General features: G+C 45.3%; 2 protein-coding genes across 6 annotated transcripts in view; one reads left to right on the top strand and one right to left on the bottom strand.

Annotated features, from left to right (window-relative positions):
• Positions 1-12040, top strand: part of LOC121546628 (coiled-coil domain-containing protein 81-like) — a 96531-nt gene that overhangs the window by 32766 nt on the left and 51725 nt on the right. The gene's annotated exons all lie outside the window — the stretch shown is intronic.
• The window catches only part of LOC123485265 (interleukin-1 receptor type 2-like), a 31741-nt gene that overhangs the window by 13177 nt on the left and 6524 nt on the right, over positions 1-12040 (bottom strand). For 2 of the 4 annotated variants that reach the window (XM_045216206.1, XM_045216205.1), the window contains exons 5-9: positions 11702-11870; positions 10908-10973; positions 9850-9976; positions 9343-9473; positions 8629-8953 (exon numbers count right to left, since the gene is read on the bottom strand). In XM_045216206.1, coding sequence (XP_045072141.1) covers positions 8745-8953; positions 9343-9473; positions 9850-9976; positions 10908-10973; positions 11702-11870 — 702 coding nt within the window. In that variant the 3' untranslated portion in view covers positions 8629-8744. Of the gene's footprint in view, positions 1-8041; positions 8081-8628; positions 8954-9342; positions 9474-9849; positions 9977-10907; positions 10974-11701; positions 11871-12040 lie in introns of those variants that run through there. The other 2 variants (XM_045216207.1, XM_045216208.1) reach the window with 2 other exon arrangements.

Below are 12040 nucleotides of genomic sequence, written 5' to 3'. Positions count from 1 at the left end.
TTTGTGTTTGTGGGTTTTTGTTCTGTGTTCGGTCATTGTCACCGTGGACTTCACGAGTCGTTTATTGTTTTTGTTCGTGCTTTAATATAATAAAGTAACATGTTCATTCATCACGCTGCGCATTGGTCTACTTCTCTCCCTGACGATCGTGACAGAAAAACCCACCATACTAGGACCAAGCAGCGTGTCCAGGAGCAGGCAGACTGGACATGGGAGGATCGCCGGCCATGGAGTGAGACTGACGAGAGGCAACCCCAAAAAAATTTTTAGGGGGCACACGGCATGGACGACGGGGCTGACGGAGGCAAAAGAGGGGCGGATTCTGGAGGCCACCAGGTTACGGATACACCGCCCTGTACGTCCTGTGCGGATGCCTCACACAGAGTGTGTGAGGGTAGGCATTCAGCCAGGACGGGTTGTGGCCGCTCTTCACTCCAGGGCTCCTATCCGTCTCCACAGCCCGGGTTCGGCCTGTCCCTGCTCCACGCACCAAGCCTACGGTGTGCGTCGCCAGCCCGGTCCGGCCTGTCCCTGCTCCACGCACCAAGCCTACAGTGTGCGTCGCCAGCCCAGTCCGGCCAATCCCTGCACCACGCACCAAGCCTACGGTGTGCGTCGACAGCCCAGCCCGGCCTGTCCCTGCTCCACGCACCAAGCCTACGGTGTGCGTCGACAGCCCAGCCCGGCCTGTCCCTGCTCCACGCACCAAGCCTACGGGGTGCGTCGCCAGCCCGGCCCGGCCTGTCCCTGCTCCACGCACCAAGTCTAAGGTGCGCGTCGCCAGCCCGGCCCGGCCTGTTCCTGCCACTCGCACCAAGTCTACGGTGCGCGTCGCCAGCCCGGCCCGGCCTGTTCCTGCCACTCGCACCAAGCCAGGGGTGCGAGTCGTCAGTCCGGTGAGGCCCGTTCCGGCTCCACGCACCAAGCCAGGGGTGCGAGTCGTCAGTCCGGTGAGGCCCGTTCCGGCTCCACGCACCAAGCCAGGGGTGCGAGTCGTCAGTCCGGTGAGGTCCGTTCCGGCTCCACGCACCAAGCCAGGGGTGCGAGTCGTCAGTCCGGTGAGGCCCGTTCCGGCTCCACGCACCAAGCCAGGGGTGCGAGTCGTCAGTCCGGTGAAGCCCGTTCCGGCTCCACGCACCAGGCTAGGGGTGCGCATCGTCAGCCCGGTCCGGCCCGTTGCTGCTCCACGCACCAAGCCAGGGGTGCGCATCGTCAGCCCGGCCCGGTCAGTTCCTGCCTCACGCACCAAGCCAGGTGTGCGCGTCGTCAGTCCGGCACAACCCGTGCCTGGGTCATCGGTGCCAAATCAGGTACCGCTCAACTGCTCCACAACGGAGCTGAAGCTAGCCGCTCCTGCTACGTCCAGGTCAGCTCCAGCCAGCGGGGCCAGACCGGACCAGGGGCGCTATGGGGGTTTATTGGAGGGTGGTGGGCAAGGCCGGAGCCAGAACCGCCGCCGAGGAGGTATGCCCACCCAGCCCTCCCCCGTTTTGCTCTTATTGAGGCGCGGTCGCAGTCCGCGCCTTTAGGGGGGGGGGTACTGTCACACCCTGGCTCTGGGACTCTATATGTTGAGCCAGGGTGTGTTCATTCTATGTGGTTTATTTCTATGTTGGGTGTTCTAGTTTGTCGTTTTCTATGTTTGCCTTAGTGACTCCCAATCAGAGGCCACGAGTGTCAGCTGTTGGCTGGTTGTCTCTGATTGGGAGCCATATTTAACTGTCTGTTTTTCACTTTGTGTTTGTGGGTTTTTGTTCCGTGTTCGGTCATTGTCACCGTGGACTTCACGAGTCGTTTATTGTTTTTGTTCGTGCTTTAATATAATAAAGTAACATGTTCATTCATCACGCTGCGCATTGGTCTACTTCTCTCCCTGACGATCGTGACATGCATGTCATTTGATTTATGCTACATTTTTTAAGCATTTAGCTATATAAGCTATTTTTATTTTCTGAAAATCGGTCTGAAAATGTTCCCCTTTATTCCAGACGTTGACAGCATTTGGTCAAACGTGTCATCTTTCGTGGAGAGACAGATGAACTTGCAAAAGGTGAGAGCACTTCAGAAAGTAGCCATAGCCATAGTCAGTGGTCAGTCCGTTCAGCTAAACCTAGCATATGGCAAAGTAGGATTTTTTTAGGAGGTTGAAGCACATTTACTGCATTTAATTTAAAAACTCTAAAATGCTAATTGAAGAATAGCAAAAACAAACTAAATGACATCAGACATTAATTATCACCACAATATCAGGTTTGAAGGTCTGTGGAAGGCCATTAATTATCACCGCAATGTCAGGTTTAAAGGTCTGTGGAAAGGCCATTAATTATCACCACAATATCAGGTTTAAAGGTCTGTGGAACGGCCATTAATTATCACTGCAATATCAGGTTTAAAGGTCTGTGGAACGGCCATTAATTATCACTGCAATATCAGGTTTAAAGGTCTGTGGAACGGCCATTAATTATCACTGCAATATCAGGTTTAAAGGTCTGTGGAACGGCCATTAATTATCACCGCAATATCAGGTTTAAAGGTCTGTGGAAAGGCCATTCATTATCACCACAATATCAGGTTTAAAGGTCTGTAGAACGGCCATTAATTATCACTGCAATATCAGGTTTAAAGGTCTGTGGAATGGCCATTAATTATCACAGCAATATCAGGTTTAAAGATCTGTGGAATGGCCATTCATTATCACAGCAATATCAGGTTTAAAGGTCTGTGGAACGGCCATTAATTATCACAGCAATATCAGGTTTAAAGGTCTGTGGAACGCCATTAATTATCACTGCAATATCAGGTTCAAAGGTCTCAAGTAAAAGTGAAAGTCACCCAGTAAAATACTACTTGAGTAAAAGTCTAAAATATTTGGTTTTAAATATAGTTATGTATGAAAAGTAAATGTAATTGCTAAAATATACTTAAGTATCAAAAGTAAAAGTAAAAGTATAACTCATTTTACATTCCTTATATTAAGCAAACCAGAGGGCACCATTTTCTTGTTTTATTATTTTACGGATAGCCAGGGGCACACTCTAACACTCAGACATAATTTACAATTGAAGCATTTGTGTTTAGTGAGTCCGCCAGATCAGAGACAGTTGGGATGACCAGGGATGTTCTCTTAATAAGTGTGTGAATTGGAAAAAATGTCTGTCCTGCTAAGCATTCGAAATGTAACTAGTACTTTTGGGTGACAGGGAAAATGTATGGAGTAAAAAGTACATTATTTTCTTTAGGAATGTAGTGGAGTAAAAGTAAAAGTTGTCAAAAATATGAAAAGTAAAGTACAGATACCCCCCAAAAACGACTTAAGTACTACTTTAAAGTATTTTTACTTAAGTACTTTACTCCACTGGCATTGAAATAAAAGGCATAGCCTACATCAGACTTACTTACAGTAGGCTTACAATCGACAGGGACGCATGAAGAGAAACTCGACTAAAGAATGACGAAAATCACGAAATACAAAAGGAACATCTACACATGCCTTTTTAAAGGGCGCTAAGGCCACGCCCGTGATTCAGCACCGCTGAATGGACAGCGCCTCGGTACAGGCATTGTGGAGCTCCGTGACGTGGTGATGAATGGACAGCGCCTCGGTACAGGCATTGTGGAGCTCCGTGACGTGGTGATGAATGGACAGCGCCTCGGTACAGGCATTGTGGAGCTCCGTGACGTGGTGATGAATGGACAGCGCCTCGGTACAGGCATTGTGGAGCTCCGTGACGTAGTGATGAATGGACAGCGCCTCTGTCTAGCAGCCAGCTACAGTGCATTCGGAAAGTATTCAGACCCCTTCCCTTTTTCCACATTTTGTTACATTACAGCCTTAATCTAAAATAGATTAGATTATTTTTTTCTCATCAGTCTCCACACAATACCCCATAATGACAAAGCAAAAACAGAAATACCTTATTTACATATGAATTCAGAAACTTTGCTATGAGACTCGAAATTGAGCTCAGGTGCATCCTGTTTCCATTGATGATCCTTGAGATGTTTCTACAACTTGATTGGAGTCCACCTGTGGTAAATTAAATTGATTGGACATGATTTGGAAAGGCACACACCTGTCCATATAAGGTCCCACAGTTGACAGTGCATGTCAGAGCAAAAACCAAGCCATGAGGTCGAAGGAATTGTCCGTAGAGCTCCGAGACAGGATTGTGTCTAGGCACAGATCTGGGGAAGGGTACCAAAAAATGTCTGCAGCATTGAAGGTCCCCAAGAACACAGTGGCCTCCATCATTCTTAAATGGAAGAAGTTTGGAACCACCAAGACTCTTCCTAGAGCAGGCCGCCCAGCCAAACTGAGCAATTGGGGGAGAAGGGCCTTGGTCAGGTAGGTGACCAAGAACCCGATGGTCACTCTGACAGAGCTCCAGAGTTCCTCTGTAGAGATGGGAGAACCTTCCAGAAGGACAACTATCTCTGCAGCACTCCACCAATCAGGCCTTTATGGTATAGTGGCCAGACGGAAGCCACTCCTCAGTAAAAGACACATGACAGCCCGCTTGGAGTTTGCCAAAAGGCACCTAAAGGACTCTCAGACCATGAGAAACAAGATTTTCTGGTCTGATGAAACCAAGATTGAACATTTTGGCCTGAATACCAAGCGTCACGTCTGGAGGAAACCTGGCACCATCCCTACGGTGAAGCATGGTGGTGGCAGCATCATGCTGTGGGGATGTTTTCTGGGAGACTAGTCAGGATCGAGGGAAAGATGAACGGAGCAAAGTACAGAAAGATCCTTGATGAAAACCTGTTCCAGAGTGCTCAGGACCTCAGACTGGGGCGAAGGTTCACCTTCCAACAGGACAACTACCCTAAGTACACAGCCAAGACAACGCAGGAGTGGCTTCGGGACAAGTGACTGAATGTCCTTGAGTGATTCAGCCAGAGCCCTGACTTGAACCCGATCGAACATCTCTGGAGAGATCTAAAAATAGCTGTGCAGTGACGCTCCCCATCCAACCTGACCGAGCTTGAGAGGATCTGCAGAGAAGAATGGGAGAAACTCTCCAAATACAGAAGCTTGTAGCGTCATTGTCAAAGACTCCAGCCACCCTAGTCATAGACTGTTCTCTCTGCTACCGCACGGCAAGCGGTACCGGAGTGCCAAGTCTAGGTCCAAAAGACTTCTCAACAGCTTCTACCCCCAAGCCATAAGACTCCTGAACAGCTAATCATGGCTACCCGGACTATTTGCACTGCCCCCCCACCCCATCCTTTTTACGCTGCTGCTACTCTGTTAAGTATTTATGCATAGTCACTTTAACTCTACCCACATGTACATATTACCTCAACTACCTCAACTAGCCGGTGCCCCCGCACATTGACTCTGCAACGGTACCCCCTGTATATATAGCCTCCCTACTGTCACTTTATTTTACTTCTGCTCTTTTTTCTCAACACTTTTTTTGTTGTTGTTTTATTCTTACTTTTTTGTTTAAAATAAATGCACTGTTGGTTAAGGGCTGTAAGTAAGCATTTCACTGTAATGTCTGCACCTGTTGTATTCGGCGCATGTGACCAATAAAATTTTATTTTATTTTATTTTATTTGATACCCAAGAAGACTGGAGGCTGTAATCTCTGCAAAAGGTGCTTCAACAAAGTACTGAGTAAAGGGTCTGAATACTTATGTAAATGTAATATTTCAGTTAAAAATATATAAATTCGCAAACATTTCTAAAAACCTGTTTTTGCTTTGTCATTATGGGGTATTGTGTGTGGAATGATGACGGAAATGTAATCAATTTTAGAATAAGGCTGTAATGTAACAAAATGTGGAAAAAGTCAAGAGGTCTGAATACTTTCCGAATGCACTGAATGTAATTATTTCGTTTGTGGGCAGTTCGAAGTGTTTTGGGCACAGTTAGATAGCCTACAATGCATATATGAAAATCATAACTGGTACGCAGATCTTTAGAAATGGTAGGATCAATTGTAAATTGGCGCTCCACATGAAAAAGGTTGCCGACCCCCGCTATAGGCTGTATGAAGCCACCCTTGTGGAACGGCGCGGCCTACAGTGTACCATGACAGTGTCATTGTCTCGTGTGCTTCCCACCAACATTGTCTCGTTGCGTTGCATTCAGAGATGTTCCTCATGTGTGCGCCCGCCCAGTTCATTTTTGCATTTTCATCCATCGCCAGGGAAGGGAAACATTCTGCGAATATTGAAACATTATATCAACAAGGTGGCGCTGAGAATATTGAAACGTATCAACGAACGAGGCGGCTCGGGAGAATATTGAAACATTTTGTATCAACAAGGGGGCTCCGAGAATATTGATTGCAACGTAGTAGCCAAAGAAGGGGCCGCTCCCGCATTTTCCCTCCCGTGAACTATTATGTTGCTTAAGCAGTTGGATTATCTGGGTGATTATTATAGTTAAAAAACAACCTTACATCTTCACTATAGCTAAATAAGTTAGCAATATTTAATGACGTTTTGCCAACAAGATGGATCTGTAAAAATATCTCATTTTAATTGAGGAAGATGGACAAGCAAGATTGATAGAGTGAGAGGTGGAAATGCATGATTCCAGAGGCAGGACTCCTACCCAAACAGAGTCAATACAGACTACCTAACCTGTGAAACAGAGAGAGGGATCTCCCCAAACAGAGTCAATACAGACTACCTACCCTGTGAAACAGATAGAGGGGCCTACCCAAACAGAGTCAATACAGACTACCTACCCTGTGAAACAGATAGAGGGGCCTACCCAAACAGAGTCAATACAGACTACCTACCCTGTGAAACAGAGAGAGGGGCCTCCTCAAACAGAGTCAATACAGACTACCTACCCTGTGAAACAGAGAGAGGGGCCTCCTCAAACAGAGTCAATACAGACTACCTACCCTGTGAAACAGATGGATAGGGGCCTACCCAAACAGAGTCAATACAGACTACCTACCCTGTGAAACAGAGGGGCCTACCCAAATAATACAGACTACCTACCCAAACAATACAGACTATCTACCCTGTGAAACAGAGAGAGGGGCCTACCCAAACAGAGTCAATACAGACCACCTACCCTGTGAAACAGAGAGAGGGGCCTACCCAAACAGGGTCAATACAGGCTACATACCCTGTGAAACAGAGAGAGGGGCATACCCAAACAATACAGACTACCTACCCTGTGAAACAGAGAGAGGGGCCTACCCAAACAGAGTCAATACAGGCTACCTACCCTGTGAAATAGCGAGAGGGGCCTACCCAGAGTCAATACAGGCTACCTACCCTGTGAAACAGAGAGGGGCCTACCCAAACAGAGTCAATACAGGGTACCTACCCTGTGAAACAGAGAGAGGGGCCTACCCAAACAATACAGACTACCTACCCAAACAGAGTCAATACAGACTACCTTCCCAAACAATACAGGCTATCTACCCTGTGAAACAGAGAGAGGGGCCTACTCAAACAGAGTCAATACAGGCTACCTACCCTGTGAAATAGAGAGGGGGACTACTCAAACAGAGTCAATACAGGCTACCTAACCTGTGAAATAGAGAGGGGGCCTACCCAACGACAGTCAATAACCTACCTACCCTGTGAAACAGAGAGGGGGCCTACCCAAAGAGAGTCAATACAGGCTACCTACCCTGTGTGGCATGCGTACTTCCCAGAGTCATTTGCAGTAACGGTAGAGAACCAGAGCGCGTTCCCCCGTCCTCTCACAGCCCCGTCGTCTCGGAGGAAATCTCTGTCTCTATTGGTTTCCCCCTCAGCCCCCGACCAATCAGCTTCCTCAGAGCTGGCTGTGATGTTGTAGAGGCGCTCACAGAGACCGGCGGACTGTGGCTTAGTACATTGCATGACAAACCCCTCCCCAGAGAAAGCCTTGTAGCCGTACATCTCTGTCTCTGAGCCTGGCTTCAAACCTACACGTGTCACACAAGACAGACATCTCTCATTCCACACAGATGTATGTATAATGTAATTAATACTGAAGGCATATGATAGGTCTGTATGCACATGGAATACCTACCTGGTCAAATCTATTAATGTTGTTTTGATAATAAAGATAAGTACCTTCTTCCTTGACCCAGCCACTTTCACAGAAGTATCTCTGCAGAAAACATGTGATGATTGCTAAAGCAATATTTCATATATGGCAACATCCATTTCCTGGTTAGATGAAGAGATCTACTTTGCTAGAGTTCACACCATCTGTGGGTTTCTGTGCATCTGTGGGTGTAGGTAGCCGGAGTGTGAAGTGTGTCTGTGTAAGTATGCAAGGCTGATCTGTGATGTAAGAGAAGACAGCGTTTCACTTGAATTTATAAATTGTAGTATTTTCCTCCCTGAAGAACTCACCAATTAGTCGTCTTTGTTGCAAGTGTAAAACATTTATTGAAGCCCAGTGTCAATACATTAGTAATACTGAACAGTGGTGAGTATACATTATAACACAGGACATAGGCATTATAACACAGGACATAGACATTATAACACAGGACATAGGCATTATAACACAGGACATAGACATTATAACACAGGACATAGACATTATAACACAGGACATAGACATTATAACACAGGACATAGGCATTATAACACAGGACATAGGCATTATAACACAGGACATAGGCATTATAACACAGGACATAGACATAACACAGGACATAGGCATTATAACACAGGACATAGACATTATAGCACAGCACATAGGCGTCATAACACATCCCATCTGAAATAACACAATTAATCCAAATCATGTGGTGAAACACGATCTACAACAAGACTGTTTCAATGTGACATTGGCATGTATGGTGCAAGGCATTATTCTCACCAGTGGTGTTGTGATGATGCCAACCCAGATCATCTCTGAGAAACAGAATGATGTCCACCTTCAGCTTGACATAGACAACAGTCACCACCACCACCGTCACGGCAAAGACCCCTACTATACCCAGCACCAGGAAGTGAAACTGGGGTGGACCTAAAGGAGGCCATGAAATACACATGAACACACACACGGCCACGCAGGCACACACGCACATACACACAAATAAACCTGATAATATCAAACAGCTGTTACTGTACAGCGGAAAGAGAAACTGGAGGAAAGAAATCTGAGATAATCATTAGAATTTCACACAGAAGTGATAATAAACTCTTCTTGATTAAATGTCATGGTAACCTAAGAGCAGAAGAGAGGGTTCTGTGAAATGGCCAGTAGAGTTTGATAAAGGCAGACTCTGTAATATTTGTAATGATTGGAAAGCAAAGACTGTGCCTTTTAATGGGACATAAAATAATAATCTACCTCATACTCATTATTCAGTAGATAAGTGTTGAAATGTCCCTTTAAGAGGCTGCTTGACTTACTCCTCTGTTTGAAGGTGATAGAGACGTTGGAGGTCCCAGATGGAGTCTCCAATTTACAGGTGTATCTGTTCCTCAGCTGCTCCTCGGACACCTGCCTGATCACCAGCGATACCAGGTGATGGCCATTCTCTCTGGAGGAAACAGTCAAGTGTGTTGCGTTAACTGTGGAGAACCGCGTTTCTTTACTCGTTTTAGAGGGATGAGTAACTGGGCTGATAAACCAGGGAAATAGTCTTCAGAAGGAAAAAAAAGCTGATGTCATCATATCAACTGATCAATCAATCTCATGATAGTATACTTGTCTACTGTTCAGCGACTATGCCGTTTGCTGTAAATGCATATTTCACATCCTTTATCTGGGCTTGATTGGGCTTTCCTTGCACAACGGAACCAATAGAATAGTCACAAAAGTGCTCCAGGCAGGCTGAAGGAAGCGCTCAAAGTATTTGAAAGATTTTAAATAGTATTTGAACCCAGGTCGTTTCTGTAGTGACTGTACATGCTCACTGTGAAGTATTGTAAAACACTGGTAGGGCCTCCATGTTCTCCTCCACAAAAGATATGTTTTCCATCCAGTGGAAGGAGTCAAATTCAGAGGACAGGACAGCCCTGCAGACCACCACCACAGTGGATCCTGGAGAAAACACACACAACATTCACTAACACTTTACTTAGAGCAGGGATGGGCAACTCTGATGGGGGTGAAGGCCACAGGGATGGGCAACTCTGATGGGGGTGAAGGCCACAGGGATGGGCAACTCTGATGGGGGTGAAGGCCACAGGGATGGGAAACTCTGATGGGGGTGGAGGCCACAGGGATGGGAAACTCTGATGGGGGTGGAGGCTACAGGGATGGGCAACTCTGATGGGGGTGAAGGCCACAGGGATGGGAAACTCTGATAGGGGTGGAGGCTACAGGGATGGGCAACTCTGATGGGGGTGAAGGCCACAGGGATGGGAAACTCTGATGGGGGTGAAGGCTACAAATAATCTGAACTTATCTGAACCATGATTACTAAGTTTAGATAAGATAGTTGGCCGTTAGACTAATTTACCAATCTATAAAATGTTAGCTGACATGGGCTAACTGAGTGACTATCAGTGACTGGCATAACAAGATAAAAACTGTTGATGCACAACCACATTTTGAAATTGCTTTTTGTATATTCTACTGTTCTATCTCGCAACAGTAAGTTGAGACCCCGACTGAGTCCCCCAAAAGGTGTGTGTGAGGGGGGGGGGTTGATCCTTGGGCCCGGGCCACAAGTTGCCCATCCCTGACTTAGAGCATACAGTTACTTATAATGTATTTTACTTGTTGTAACAAGGCTTACAACGCCTTATGAATTAATCATAAAGCATTAGACCTGTACACCTTCAGTAAAGTGTTACTGAACATTCTAGAATGTAGATCAAACACAAAACATAATTCACATGGATATTGCATACACACACACGCAGGTACACATACACACACACACGCACGCGCACGCGCACACACACACGCACACACACTTGACTGAAAACGCTGATTTACACCCATACAGATAGGTAGAGGAACTCACCCATATGTACTTCAATAAACTCCCCATCCTGAGGGCTAATGATCTTTGGCTTTAAATGGGAACTTCCTGTACAAACAATAATATCACTGCAGTTAAAACAGAAATATCCCTGTAGTTAAAACAGAAATATCACTAGTTAAAACAGAAATATCACTAGTTAAAACAGAAATATCCCTGTAGTTAAAACAGAAATATCACTGTAGTTAAAACAGAAATATCCCTGTAGTTAAAACAGAAATATCACTAGTTAAAACAGAAATATCACTGTAGTTAAAACAGAAATATCCCTGTAGTTAAAACAGAAATATCACTGTAGTTAAAACAGAAATAGCACTGCAGTTAAAACACAAACATGAATGTAGTTAAAACACAAACATGAATGTAGTTAAAAGGGAACAATACATTCACTTTCTATCAATTGTTTTGAACAAAATAAACCATAACTATGGGCAAAAGTTACAGATCCTTGTTCTTGCATTGACTTTAGCTTTCCCCTAGAATCCAGATTCAGATCAACCAAACATTGAATAAATCTTAATTGACAAATACATTTCAAGGTATCTTTGCAAAAGGTCAGAAAGTCCAAAACCATACAGCAGGGTTGGAGTCAATTCCATTTAAATTCCAGTCGATTTAGGAATTGCACTGAAATTCAAATTCAAATTCTCTTCAATGCTTTACAATGAGTAACATTTTTGAATTGGAATTGAAATTTGGTTTACTTTCTGAATTGACTGGAATTGAAATGAATTGACCCCAACCCTGATATACAGTACTGTACAGTAGCTTCCTACCTTGTTTAATTGTCCGCTCCATGGTTTTGGACAAGGTAAACACCTGTCCATCATGGAGGTTTGAGTTGTATGTATAGTATGAAGTGCAGGTATAGTAACCACTGTCACTCTCAGTAGCACTTTCCAGGTATCCATCGCCAAAGTCAGAGCGTAACTCTGTGTCACAGTTCTACAATACATTAATCAATACACAGGTAATAAACAGGCAATAAACATGTAATAAACAGGTAATAACAGGCAATAAACAGGTAATACACATGTTTTACATAGGGAGTTTGTCCTAGCCACCGTGCTTCTACATCTGCATTGCTTGCTGGTTGGGGTTTTAGGCTGGGTTTC

This window comes from Coregonus clupeaformis, unplaced genomic scaffold (genome assembly GCF_020615455.1).
Source record: "Coregonus clupeaformis isolate EN_2021a unplaced genomic scaffold, ASM2061545v1 scaf0639, whole genome shotgun sequence".
NCBI lineage: Eukaryota > Metazoa > Chordata > Actinopteri > Salmoniformes > Salmonidae > Coregonus > Coregonus clupeaformis.
The sequence above is the reverse complement of the archived record's forward strand: the minus strand, read 5'-3'. Positions and strand labels throughout refer to the sequence as shown.